The sequence below is a fragment of the Gossypium hirsutum genome, chromosome A08 (assembly GCF_007990345.1).
Source record: "Gossypium hirsutum isolate 1008001.06 chromosome A08, Gossypium_hirsutum_v2.1, whole genome shotgun sequence".
NCBI classification, from domain to species: domain Eukaryota; kingdom Viridiplantae; phylum Streptophyta; class Magnoliopsida; order Malvales; family Malvaceae; genus Gossypium; species Gossypium hirsutum.
Genome location: NC_053431.1, coordinates 64,721,024 through 64,733,428, shown reverse-complemented (window position 1 = coordinate 64,733,428; position 12,405 = coordinate 64,721,024). Strand labels below are relative to the sequence as shown.

Sequence of the window (12,405 nt, the reverse complement as noted above, 5' to 3'; positions counted from 1 at the left end):
GAATCAATACATTTATCCATTACAATTCAGAGGCGATTAGCAATGACTTTAGCCATCAATTTATAGAGCACATTGCACAAACTAATAGGTCTGAGTTGAGTAATATTCAAAGGATTTGGAGCTTTCGAAATTAACACAATATTAGTCTTATTGATTGCACTTAGATCCGTACCTTCGTTCAGTAGATTAAGGCAAAAGGATGTAACATCTTCCCCAATAATTGACCAACACTTTTGATAGAATCCATCCTTTCTTGGTGCTTTTGTAGGACCCAATTCTTTTAATGCCTCTCAGATCTCCTCCTTCATGTAGCTTGCCTTTAGTTTTGAATTGTCTTCATAAAACATGTAACGATCAATACCCGACAAAATGTGGTTATAGTTTCCCCTTCTTCCAGCAGAAAACAAATGTTGAAAATACGATCTAGCTATCACTTCCATTTTCTCAAGTCCATCTGTTTCCCTACCATCTTCAGATTACATTTTATGAATAAAATTCCTCCGTCTCTATGTCACCTATTTATGAAAAAAAGTAGTATTTCTGTCTCATAATTTCAGCCAATTAACTCGCGTTCTTTGTTCCCAGTATCGCTCATCTTTTTCAATCTCAAAATTAAGTTCAATTTTTGTATCAATGAGTTCTGCTAAAATTTCATCACTTCTCTCATCTTCCAGCAATTTTTTCAACTTAGAAGTTAACACCTCCTTATTCTCTTTTCTACTATATCGAATTTCATCAGCCCATCTCTGCAACCCTCTTTTAACACTTTCCAGCTTACTCAATAAATCTCTTGTGGAATTTTCCCAAATATTTCTAACCTTTTTAAAAAATGATTCCTCCATAACCCACCATGCTTCGAATTTGAGACTTCTATCAATTCGCCTCTTATCTTTACGTTTTGTAGTAATAAGCAGTGGGCAACGGTCTGAAAAAGAATGAGAAAGATGCTGAATTTGAGATTCAGGAAAAAGAGATAACCATTCATCAGTAGCCACACCCCTATCTAAACGTTCTTGGATATTTGTTTCTAGTAAATTACCCCTCTCCCACAGGAACCAGTTCCCAGAAAAACCTACATCCACTAAATTGCAATCTTTTAACACCTTTCGAAAAGTTTCCATTCTCCCCTCTTTACGAATTAAACTACCCCTTTTTTTCAAAACCATACAGAATTTCATTAAAGTCCCCACATACCATCCATGGAAGTTCCCCAACATTACGTAATTGCCTTAAAAGATTTCATGTTTCATCTCTATCTTGTTGATAAGGAGATCCATAAAACCCAGTAAGTCTCCATTTGTTACCTTCATCCACGTCTTCTACTACTACATCAATATGCCTTTTCAAAAAAAATTGAAGCATAACATTAGTATCGCCGTTCCAAGCCAAGCATAACCCACATCTAGAACCAATTGATTCTACATCAATGCCATTCAGAAAACCACAGCTTCTTTGAACTCTTTCCATTTGACTCCTACTGATTTTTGTCTCCATAAAAAAGATCATTTGGGGATTATACAACTTCAGCGAATGGCGAAGTCTTCGAACTGTCTGTGGGCTCCTCAAACCATGGACATTCCAGCTTAATATTTTCATTGCACCCGGTCGGCTTGCCTCTTGATAGTCGCCGATGATAAATGATTAGTTTCCACCATTCTCCAATTCCTTACCACTACAGTGTTGACCTCTTCCCTGGCTGTTAAATCTTCAATCTCCCCTCTAGACCTCTTTTTACCTTCATTTCCAATTAACACACCATTTTCTAGATCATGTTCTATTGTAGTATGGAAATATTCTGCACATGAGTTATCACCTCCTTGACGTGAAGTAGGCAATCTCCCTTCCAAATTTATTCCTAATATTGGATATATATTATTCCTATTTCCTGTGTTTTTTCCAAGAACCCCCAATTTATTCCCTAAAATTTGACTTCCCACTCGATTTCCACCCCATTCTCCCTCTCTTTCCTCATGTAACCAAACGCTATTCATTGCTAGAGCTCTTCAAGATTGAGCTCACAATGATAAATCCCACCCTATTTCAGCAATTTCCACTCCTAGTGCCATTTTTGCTTTACAAAAAGAATCACCATGGCTTAAACGACCACAATAAAAATAGAAAAGTGACAGTTTTTCATATTTAAATCGGACGTATGAGCATTTTTCATAAAACATAAGCTATTTCTTTCTTTTCAAAGGTCATCGTATATCAATTTGGACTCTTATCCTCATGTAGTTTCGATTTTCTTTCCCCAGATTAGAGTCATCATACTCCATAAAATTCCCTATAAAATTACCCAGTCGCAATGCCAGATTTTCAGAGAAAAAACCAATAGGAATATCATGGATCTGTACCCAAAAAGGTGTAAAGATTAAAGGGGGTTTTAATGGATTCTCCGCCCATTGCAGCTTGTATAACACCAATAAATTATTATTGAAGGTCCATGGAGATCCCTTTAAAACCCTATCCATATCCATGACATGCAAAAATTGAAACAAGTACCTTTTCTCCTCAAGATCTCGAATTTGAACACCTTGAACAGGATGCCATAAATTTGTCATGGTGCTTTTCATTGCTGGAAAATGAATGATGTTGGCTGTTAGAAAGCATCCCACTAATTGAAAAGCCCCCACCTCCCTTTCTGTATTTGGCTTGACTTGTATTTGTAGGATTTCATCTTCCTCCTCATTAATCATTAATCCAGCGAATTCTGATTCCATAATTGAAAACAAAACTTGATCGTATGTTTTAATTGGCCAATGGAAATAAAGAAAGAAAATTGGGCAATACCCGTTGTCAAAACAAAACAAAGACTTAAAAAAAAAAAAACTAAAACCTGCCAGAGAGAGCCAACAAAGACATGCTAGAGTAGCAGACTTAAGATAACATTTCTTTTTCTTACGAATCCTATTGTTTATATATATATATTAGTTTTTTCTGCTTTAGCTTAAAAATTTTAGCTACGATGTTTTAAAATTTTATAAATCTATTTCAAGTACAAATTTTTAGTTTCTTACACAAATATATATAATTATTTCCCATAAAAATAAAAATTGAATTAAAAGCACTTATATATACACAAGAATAAATAATAAATTAATTTTTTGAATTTATACACATTTAAAATAAATATTAATAATTTATTTATTAATTTTGTACTTATCCAAAATGATTTATTCTATATGCACACATTTTAATTATTTAGAAATTTTATTTTATTTTTTAAAAAAATCACTTTTTTATTAATGTGACATGTCACATCAACATATTATCACGTGGCAACTTATAGTGGTTTGCGTCAGTTATGTCAACACAATACCATTGAAAATTTAATTGAGTACACAAAGTAATTTTAAATTTTTACTGAGGATTTATTTTTAACCCTTAACAAAAAAAAAAAAAACCCTCTACTCAGCGCTAAACCCAAACATCTAGCATATGTTCATGTATTTACTTTTATTACCAATTATAAATATACATAGACAGATAATGTTTCAAACATAAATCATGATAATTTTTAATTTACAATCAGTATTGATTTTCAACTCATGCTTCACGTTCAGCATAGTTAAAATTTAAAGATTACAATATGGTCCAAGTTTCTATTCTCTATATATTTAAAATTTGGTCACCATATTTTATTTTTAATTATTTAGTTTCTCTATTTTTTGAATTTAAAAATTTAAATTCAATTGTTAATATTATTAAAATTCTTTTATTAAATTTATTGGTGTGACATTCCAAACTTTAATTAAAAAACACACATTCGATAATCATGTGAGAAAATTAGCATTGTAATGAATTTAAATTTAACAAAGTATTTTAATGATGTTATCAATTTTTAAAATTCATGTTACATTTTAATTAAAATAAGATATTTATGCTAATTAATGGCATTATAAAGATTGAGGTGCTAAATTATGTTGAAAAATGAAATATAAAAAATTATAATTCAAATTTGAGCATATTATAGTGACTAAAATTGGTGTTTGGCCATTTTTATACACTAGAGAAAATAATGGGACCAACATTAAAAATTAACCATTATTATTAATAATGTAAAAAGAAAGAAGAGCGTAGGGCTTTTTTTATATATAGTAGTATAGATATGTACAAATAGCAAGCATGTTATTTATAAATAACTAATATCAAGTAAGACGGTATTGTATTGCTGTGGTGACAAAAACTTCTTCATGGTCAACAAAATATAGACAAAGTTGCAAATATATATATATATACACAACATGAATACATAACTTGAAAAGCGGAAATATAGCATATACGAGTGTCCCAGAAATGAATGGTTGAGATGTAGATATTAGGAATCATTAGAGTGGTGAATTGCATTATATAAGGTATTATACATTTGTATATTTTTTATAGTATTGAATATGAATATTAACGCAGTTGCTGCAACTATAATCTCCACTATATACAAAAACAATTGCTTTTATTACTAAAATATATACTAAAATATATACATCAACCATCGTTAATGAATTTAAGATTGTCGAATTTGTGTTCCTAAAACATAATTTCAATTTCATTATGCACAATTCAACAAACTTATCATGTTAATTGGAATTATGTTAGAGCATATATAATACCTATTTAAATTTTTGTTGTTTTAGGAAAGTTGAAATTCTTGTACACTTTGAGGGTGGAGAAGTGGAAATAAAATAAATTTTGACACTGCTTGGTTGAGAAGAGGAAAAAAAATAGGAGAGATGACCATTTTTCACACCCTCATGCAAAAAAATCAATCCCCCAAATTAGAATGATAAGAGAGAATGTGAGAGGTGTATGTTAAATTTAAAATTATGCAATTTTTGAATATTTTATTTTCTTTCCTTTCATTTTTCAACTTTACCGAGCAATGCTTAAAAAAAATATAATCTTCTTTCCATTTTTCCATCTTCCCTATCATATGGAAAGATGAAAAATTCTAAGGATAGAAAAATAGAAAAATGAAAAATATAGATTTTCTTTTTCCATAGATGTGCTCGGTAGGAAAGATGAAAAATGGAGAAAAGAAAGAAAAAAAGAAAGATTGCGTAGCCTTGCACTATCAGATTTCATATATATTTAGTATATATGTAATGAAGACCTAAGTTAAATATAAAACGTGTATATAAAAGAAAATTTATAAATTAATCATTGCTGATAAACCGATTTTTAGGACAATGAATCCATTTATAGCTCGGTAGAGTGAAAAGAAAATAAAAAAAAAAAGAAAATTTGAAGGATGGAAAATTAAAGAAAATGAACATAATTTTTTTCCATAAGTTTGCTTGGTAAAAGATGAAAAAAATAAAATTTTCTTTTCTATCCATTACTTGATAGAGTTGAAAAAAAAACATTTAAAAAAATATAATTTTGAATAAACATACACATTTTCATCATTTTCTCACCTCTCATCTTTCTAATTTGAAATGATTAATTTTTATACATTAGGATAAAAAATGAACATATCTTCAATTTTCTTTTCGCTCCCCGAAAATGATTCCAAATATTCTATTCAGTACAAAACGATTTCTTTATAGGTTGTCTGAGGCATGACTAGTGATTCTTTTTTCTTAGTAAAAAAAAATTATAATAATAAGAGAAAAAGATAACATAGAATGGGCTAATCCATTACTAAAATTATTTTGATGAATCAGGTCTTCTAAGTTAGGAAAAAGATCAAATTTTATAACTTAAGAAAGAAGAACACAAATCTCGAGATTCCATAAATCTTTAAGAAAACACATGCTATCTTATACGGTACAAATATTCTAAAATTATTTAAAGATATGTGGCATACGAAGACTTGAAAAGAAAATGAAAAATCTGGATAGAATAGATTAAATATTGATGGAAATTAATTTTTGTGTTTTTTTTTCTATCTAGTTGCATTTAACTCTGAGGAATAACAATAAATTTTCTAATGCTAACCGCGCAAAAGGTTCCTAAGGACAGACACTAGTAATAGATGGTCAGATTATCGGCTAAATCCAGGGTCTGAAAGAAACTTAAAATCACCGACACTTTGTACTATCTGCAAATCTTTTCCATCAAAATGACTTACAGACAGTTCTTAAGTATTGTGATTTAACATTGAGTTCAAAGATCTTAAAATGTATACATTATGACTGCCCTTTGAAGCTCATCTATCACACATCGAACTACCTAATCATCAGCTTTCAAATTCAGAACAGAATGAACATCTAAAGAGCTCATCATTCAGCTTAGACCGGAAACATGAACACTAAGCTAAGGTAGCAATAACCCAACTTTTAAGGGAGGCAGAGAATAAGGTAAAGGTCTCTGTTTCTCCTCACAGGTCGTGGCAACAAATTCCTTTTCCTACATATATACAAGACAAGCAGAATACACCTCTCGATAATGATAAAAGTAGTCTGTCAATCAAACTAAAGAAGCCACTGCAAACAATTGTATAGCTTTTGACTTCAAAACTATAAATACGAACATGTAAAGGTACTCCAAAAGTCGAGGACAGATAATGAGGAACAGACACTTTAATATCCCTATATAATCTAAAACTGTTCATCCAAAATCATACAACTTAAATGATAGTAAAAAAACTTATATCAATTATAGCATGTTTTCACATGGCAGCTTAATGATAGGATGACAGTTTTGTAGCATGTAATGGGAAAACATTATGTACCTTATGAGACCAAAATGCAGGTCAAGATATCATAATGCAATACACAGTCCTTACACTCCACATGATAGTATAGAGGGAAAACATTGATGATAAGTGTGCTGGGAAATTATATTGCTTGGTTTATAACGACAGTTTTTTATATGGAGCAATGATAACAAATATATCACCTGGTAGTAGCTCAGTTGCTCAGAAATCCAGATATGCATCCTGCAGCCGTTTATGCGTCTCTTACTAGTGATAGATATGAAACCGAAAAAGCTTCAACTATAGTTCACATCATCCTACACTTGAACACTTCTAAGGAGTTCCAACTGCATCCTTAAACAGGGAAGAATATAGGAGTGGTAAATGAAATAAACCAAAATGAAACAACATCCAAAAACAGTTTTCTTGCCCCAAGTATTAAAACATCTGTAATAATCTGGTTCAAGCAAAACAATCTCTATCCAAAATAAGCAAAAAATCCAAGACAAGGGCCAAATTCTAAAGGCTAATGCAAAACAAACCAAGTTATCAGAAAATATACACAGTAGCATGGCAATAAAAAACCAGACTAGCTGATGTAATAACCACCCACACAAATATGATCCACCAAGCCATAAATAAGGATGCTTCTTTAATAAAAGCAGAACAAGGCAATGAACCACAAACCAAGTTGTATTTGTCAAATGAGTTAGTGTCAACCTGAGATAATCCAAGAAAAACAAGTACCAATACCGGTGGAGCTAAGAATTGCAAAACTGCAAGGCATAAGTAGTGGTTGTGCAAGAAAATTTTTGCACGGCTAAAATCCAAATCTGAGACCTTACTGGCATGTAACCTTTGATACCAAGACAAAACTGCTTCATTCAAAAACATCTGCAGGTTTGAACGTGAAGCCACAACTTGTAAAACTCCAGAAAGCAATAAGCACAAAATCCTAAGCACAAAATCCTAAGCTTCGTAAAATCCAATTTTGAGAAACCCACATTTCCCACCAATTTGTCAGCAACCCCACCATTGTGACTATTCTTGTTAACAAGGATTTCAGCTAATGAATTAATCCAAAGTAAAGCTGTGAACAAAGTTAACATATAATTGGCATATAAAATCGTTCTAGCAAACCATCCGCAAGAAATTATGGACAAATTCCACCTAAGCTGATCAGTTCCAAGCCAAAAGGACCGTGCATTCCTGCCGGCAGGCATATACAAAAAACTAGCAAGGAATCCCATCAAAACAGCAAGAAGAATCCTCCAAGACCCTTCAACTGAATCGAAATGGAAATCGAAAACAGGTGGTCCAATTCCAGAACAAAACATAATCCCTACAAGAAACCCCAAAACGCCATTACTAAATTGCTTCTCCGATCTCTTAGAAGAAGAGTTCTCAAACGATATCTTTGCAAGTGCCAAAAACGCTTTGGTTAAGCCAATAAATCCAAAAATAACCGGTATTAAGTTCCCATTTATGAGAACCCTAGAACCCGGCTCAGAGTCACCTAAACACTTTGAAAGACACAAACATGAAATGCCCAGAAAGGAGAAAACGAAAGAATTTCGATACTCATTGAAAAAGAGCCTTGTTTGAAGATGACCGTCTTCGAGTTTCAGCCTAAAGATCTGGGCATTGTTCTCATCGAACTCGAACTTGACTTTACATTTGTTCCTCTTTTTGAGATCCCCATTGGGTATTGATGACAAATAATGGTGATCATCAAGTTGAGAACCTGAATCAGAGGAAGGTCTACGAGTAGCGAGCTCTAAGACCAGAGAAAGCATTGTTGGCGCTGCCTGCTTTTCCAAGGTGGACGTAAGTGTGGAGACCAGTGAGAAAGAAAATAGTTATTTTAAAGAAAGTGAGGATTTGAGCAAGTGATAGAGAGAGCAAGGTCTGGAGTAGAAGTTGCTTGTAGATGTGAAAGAAGGGTAACAATGACATTGTGTTTTTCTCCAAAGAGGTTTTTGTTTGACAAACTTGAGTTATGTTATGTTTAGGAAGAGTTTTGCAGTTTGGGCATTTGGGTCTTAAATAATTCCACCACTCCGCTTAATGCTCACTTTCATATTTATTCTTTAACATTAAAAATAAAATAAAAGGATGTAGTTTGAGGAGAAAGTGAATATGAAATCAAATATGGGTGAATTCTTTTGTTTTGAATAAACAAAGCATAAATGACAAGTTGTATGGGTGATTCCAACTCTTCGATTGTTAATTGTCTTTGAAGCTTCTGCCATGCTTTACTCTTAAATCGTATAACTTGTAGAATTTATAAAATAAATCTATAATATAACTTAATAAATCAAGATTTATCATGTCAAAACATTAAGAATAAATCAAGAACAAAACTAGATGCGGAAGCGTACCTGAATCCATGGGTTCCTTGAAACTTTCTAGAACTTGGGGATTTGATCTTCCAAATTAGCACACAAGAAATTCAGAGAATATCTGCTCTCTCTTTCCTAATGATGAGATATTATAAAAGATATCTTGTGTATAATTTGGGAACCATAACCCTAATATTTATAACCTTAGCATATTAGTTCTAATCAAATTCTAATTAGCCCATCATTAATTAGAATTTTATTAGAAGAGTATCTACACATATTTGACCCATACTTTATTTAATAATTAAAATCTCAATAAAATTCTAACCAAATTAGATCACTTTTAATTTGGGTTAACTTATCATTATAGTAAATAATAACACGTAATTATCCTTATTATACATGTGATGTCTAAATTTTCCAACAATCTCCCACTTGGACCTCATATATATACTAATTACTTTATAATTACATGCCATTATATAACCTTATGAGCTCAAAATTTTACTATCATATCCAAAAGGTATTCCGAACAATCTCGTCCATTAATTATGTTAACATAGAACCAAGGTGACTTTCGTTACATATATCGTAACTAAATCCATCCATGATCACGTTTATTAACACAACCAAATGACATAGATCAAGTATGGATGTGTAGTATGGAAATTACATGCAGTATGATCTAAACATGTCTACTTCCAACTGGTCCTCCTTAGTGAGATCAAACCTTACCAAAATCAGAGTGTGGATAAACCAAATAAACTTTATTTCTGCAGAAAATAAACTTATTATTTTTAAATTGAAATAACTGAAAATGTATCTATAACATAAAAGCATTTAAAAATACAAACTCCTACTAAAACCAAATATCCTTTAAATGACATTACACCCATATGAGCAATGTGCTCTTATAAAACCTTAGGTGTAGTTCATTAGTAAGCGGATCCGCAATCATGGAGTTTTTCCTAATATGCTTTATAAGTACCTAACCACTCTGAACTTTTACTTTAACAACTAGGAATTTAAAGTCTATGTGTTTTAACTTTAACGTGCTCCTGTTGCTATTGGAATAAAAGACTGCAATTTGTTTTCATAATTTGCAGCTTAGTGACAAAATCTTGTATCCATATTCCATCAAAATCAGAGTTTATATACCTGACGATCTCTAACAAATTAGATCTCCGATATGTGAGCCTGTAATCTTTTGTTCTCTAAAAATACCTTATAACCTTTTTGGATGCTATCTAATGGTCGAAACCAGGGTTGCTTAAAATATCTGCCTAACACCCCAGTAATATACACAATATTCCAATGTATACAAACCTGAATGTACATTAGATTTTCCATTGCTAAAATGTAAAAAATCTTATGATTTTTGTAATATCAAAATCATTCTTAGGGCACTGATTGAGGCTATACTTATTATTAACAAGCAGTATGTTATTAACATATAAAACCAAATATAGAACCTTACTCCCACTAAACTTATGGTATATACAGTTATCAACAAAATTCATCTCTAAATCGAATGAGATAATCATTTGGTAAATTTTGTAATATTATTGACGAGAAGTCTACTTGAGCCTATAGATGAAGTTCTTTAATCTGCAAATCATTATCTTTGTATCATCAGACACAAAGTTTTTTTAATTGCACCATATAAATGTATGATCAATGTTATCATTGAGAAACCATTAACTTAATATTCATATGATGTAGCTTAATATCAAAATATTCCACTAAAGTCATTATAACCCTTTCCCTAGTGGGCATTTTTAATAACATTCATTCTTGAAGTTGTTGAGTTTGTTCTTTTGGAACAATTACCTCATCTTGAATAGGGAGTTGTTTAACATTGTCTTATTGAGGTTCTGGATTCACTTCTTAATCAATGATAGGTATGAGAACCTAAACATCATCAAAAGTGATAGTAGGAACTGAGTTAAAATTCAATTCCTCCTTAAAAACAATGTCTCTAACCTTATTTCTCCCTCCAAACTCAACATCCTAAAAGAATGTTGCAATTCTCGTCTCAAAAATATTCCTAATTATGGGATCATAAAATTCATAGCCCTTAGATCGCTCAACATTTCCTTGACCCTTATACTTTATAGACATCAAAGAAGTTAGAAATGATGTCATTTTAACTTTATCATTTTTAGCCAAATGTTTCTTAATTTCGTCAAGGAAACCTTGGCTTGAGTAATCTTTTCAGATTCTATGCCCTTAAAGCCTTCTAAAATGTTGTGCTTCACAATCATTAGACTTATGCAATTTGAACGATTCCACCTCTCAAAATCCCTTATAACATAGAGGGTGCTTTCTGCAGTGAGAGGTGCAGGTTGTTCTTCCCTTAGTGCAAGGTCTATGTCCATATAGCCAAGCACTATAAGTAAGTGCCTTTTCCATTCATTGAAATTAGTCCCATTAAGCATGGGTATAGAATTTATATTAGCAGATATTGTGGCAGTAGAATATGAATTAGCTGAATATAGAACAAAAAAATAAGTAAAAAGCTCACATCAATATTCATAAATAAACAATAAATTCAGGATAATGACTAATCCCATCTCAAGATACCAAACACAACATTAATATCAAGTCTTTAGACAGTAATATTAACAGTAAGCGGTACTCTTGCTGTAGCAATCAAACATTAACAATAAACTATGTCAAACAATGAATTAATCTTTGGACTAACTTATTGCTCACATAAAATACCTTATAATTGTCATACATTTATCACCACAAATGTCGTTGTAATTCTGCCAAATATTAACTTACCTTTGGGTCAATTAATAAACGCATGAATCACAAAAACATATAATCATCTTAATATTTCAAATAAACTAATCTACACAAAAGATGTCACTTTGGCAGCATTTTGTTTCAACTAATTTATTTAAAATATTAGACATCCTTAATTAAAAGCCCAAATCTGAATTTATTTGCTTCAAAATATTTACCTTAATTTCATCTTTCAATCAAATTAAAAGATAATAATATATATTTATATATATTTATCCCAAAACAACATACAGTGATGTTGGCGAATATAATAATAGTTGAATAAATCAAAATAACCTCACATAAGACTTTAAATTTAAACTAAAATAATTTGAATAAAGGAAAACCTCATATCAAGATATTGGACACTCCATTAATATTTCATCTTTAGACAAAATATTAACTTGTAAATGATATCTTGGTGGACTAATCAAACATTGACAATAAGAACATGTCGAATAATAAATCTTCCCTTGGGCCAATTTATTACTCACATGTAAAACCGAATAACTGTCACATGTTTATCACCATAGTTGCACATGTAATATTATTAACCTTCATTTGGGCCAATCAATATTAACATAACTTAAGTTACATACACATAAACTTTATATTTTAAAACAAAATAATTTATACAAA

At 31.3% G+C, this 12,405-nt stretch overlaps 1 protein-coding gene and 1 pseudogene across 1 annotated transcript; both read right to left on the bottom strand.

The window, feature by feature from the left end:
• Window positions 1–545: 545 nt before the first annotated feature.
• Window positions 546–1,121, bottom strand: LOC107917212 (uncharacterized). Its single transcript, XM_016846848.1, has one exon. It carries the CDS (start codon window positions 1,119–1,121, stop codon window positions 546–548), a length of 576 nt encoding a protein of 191 aa, XP_016702337.1.
• A 4,881-nt stretch (window positions 1,122–6,002) lies between these two features.
• Window positions 6,003–8,655, bottom strand: LOC107910089 (uncharacterized; annotated as a pseudogene).
• Window positions 8,656–12,405: the final 3,750 nt, after the last annotated feature.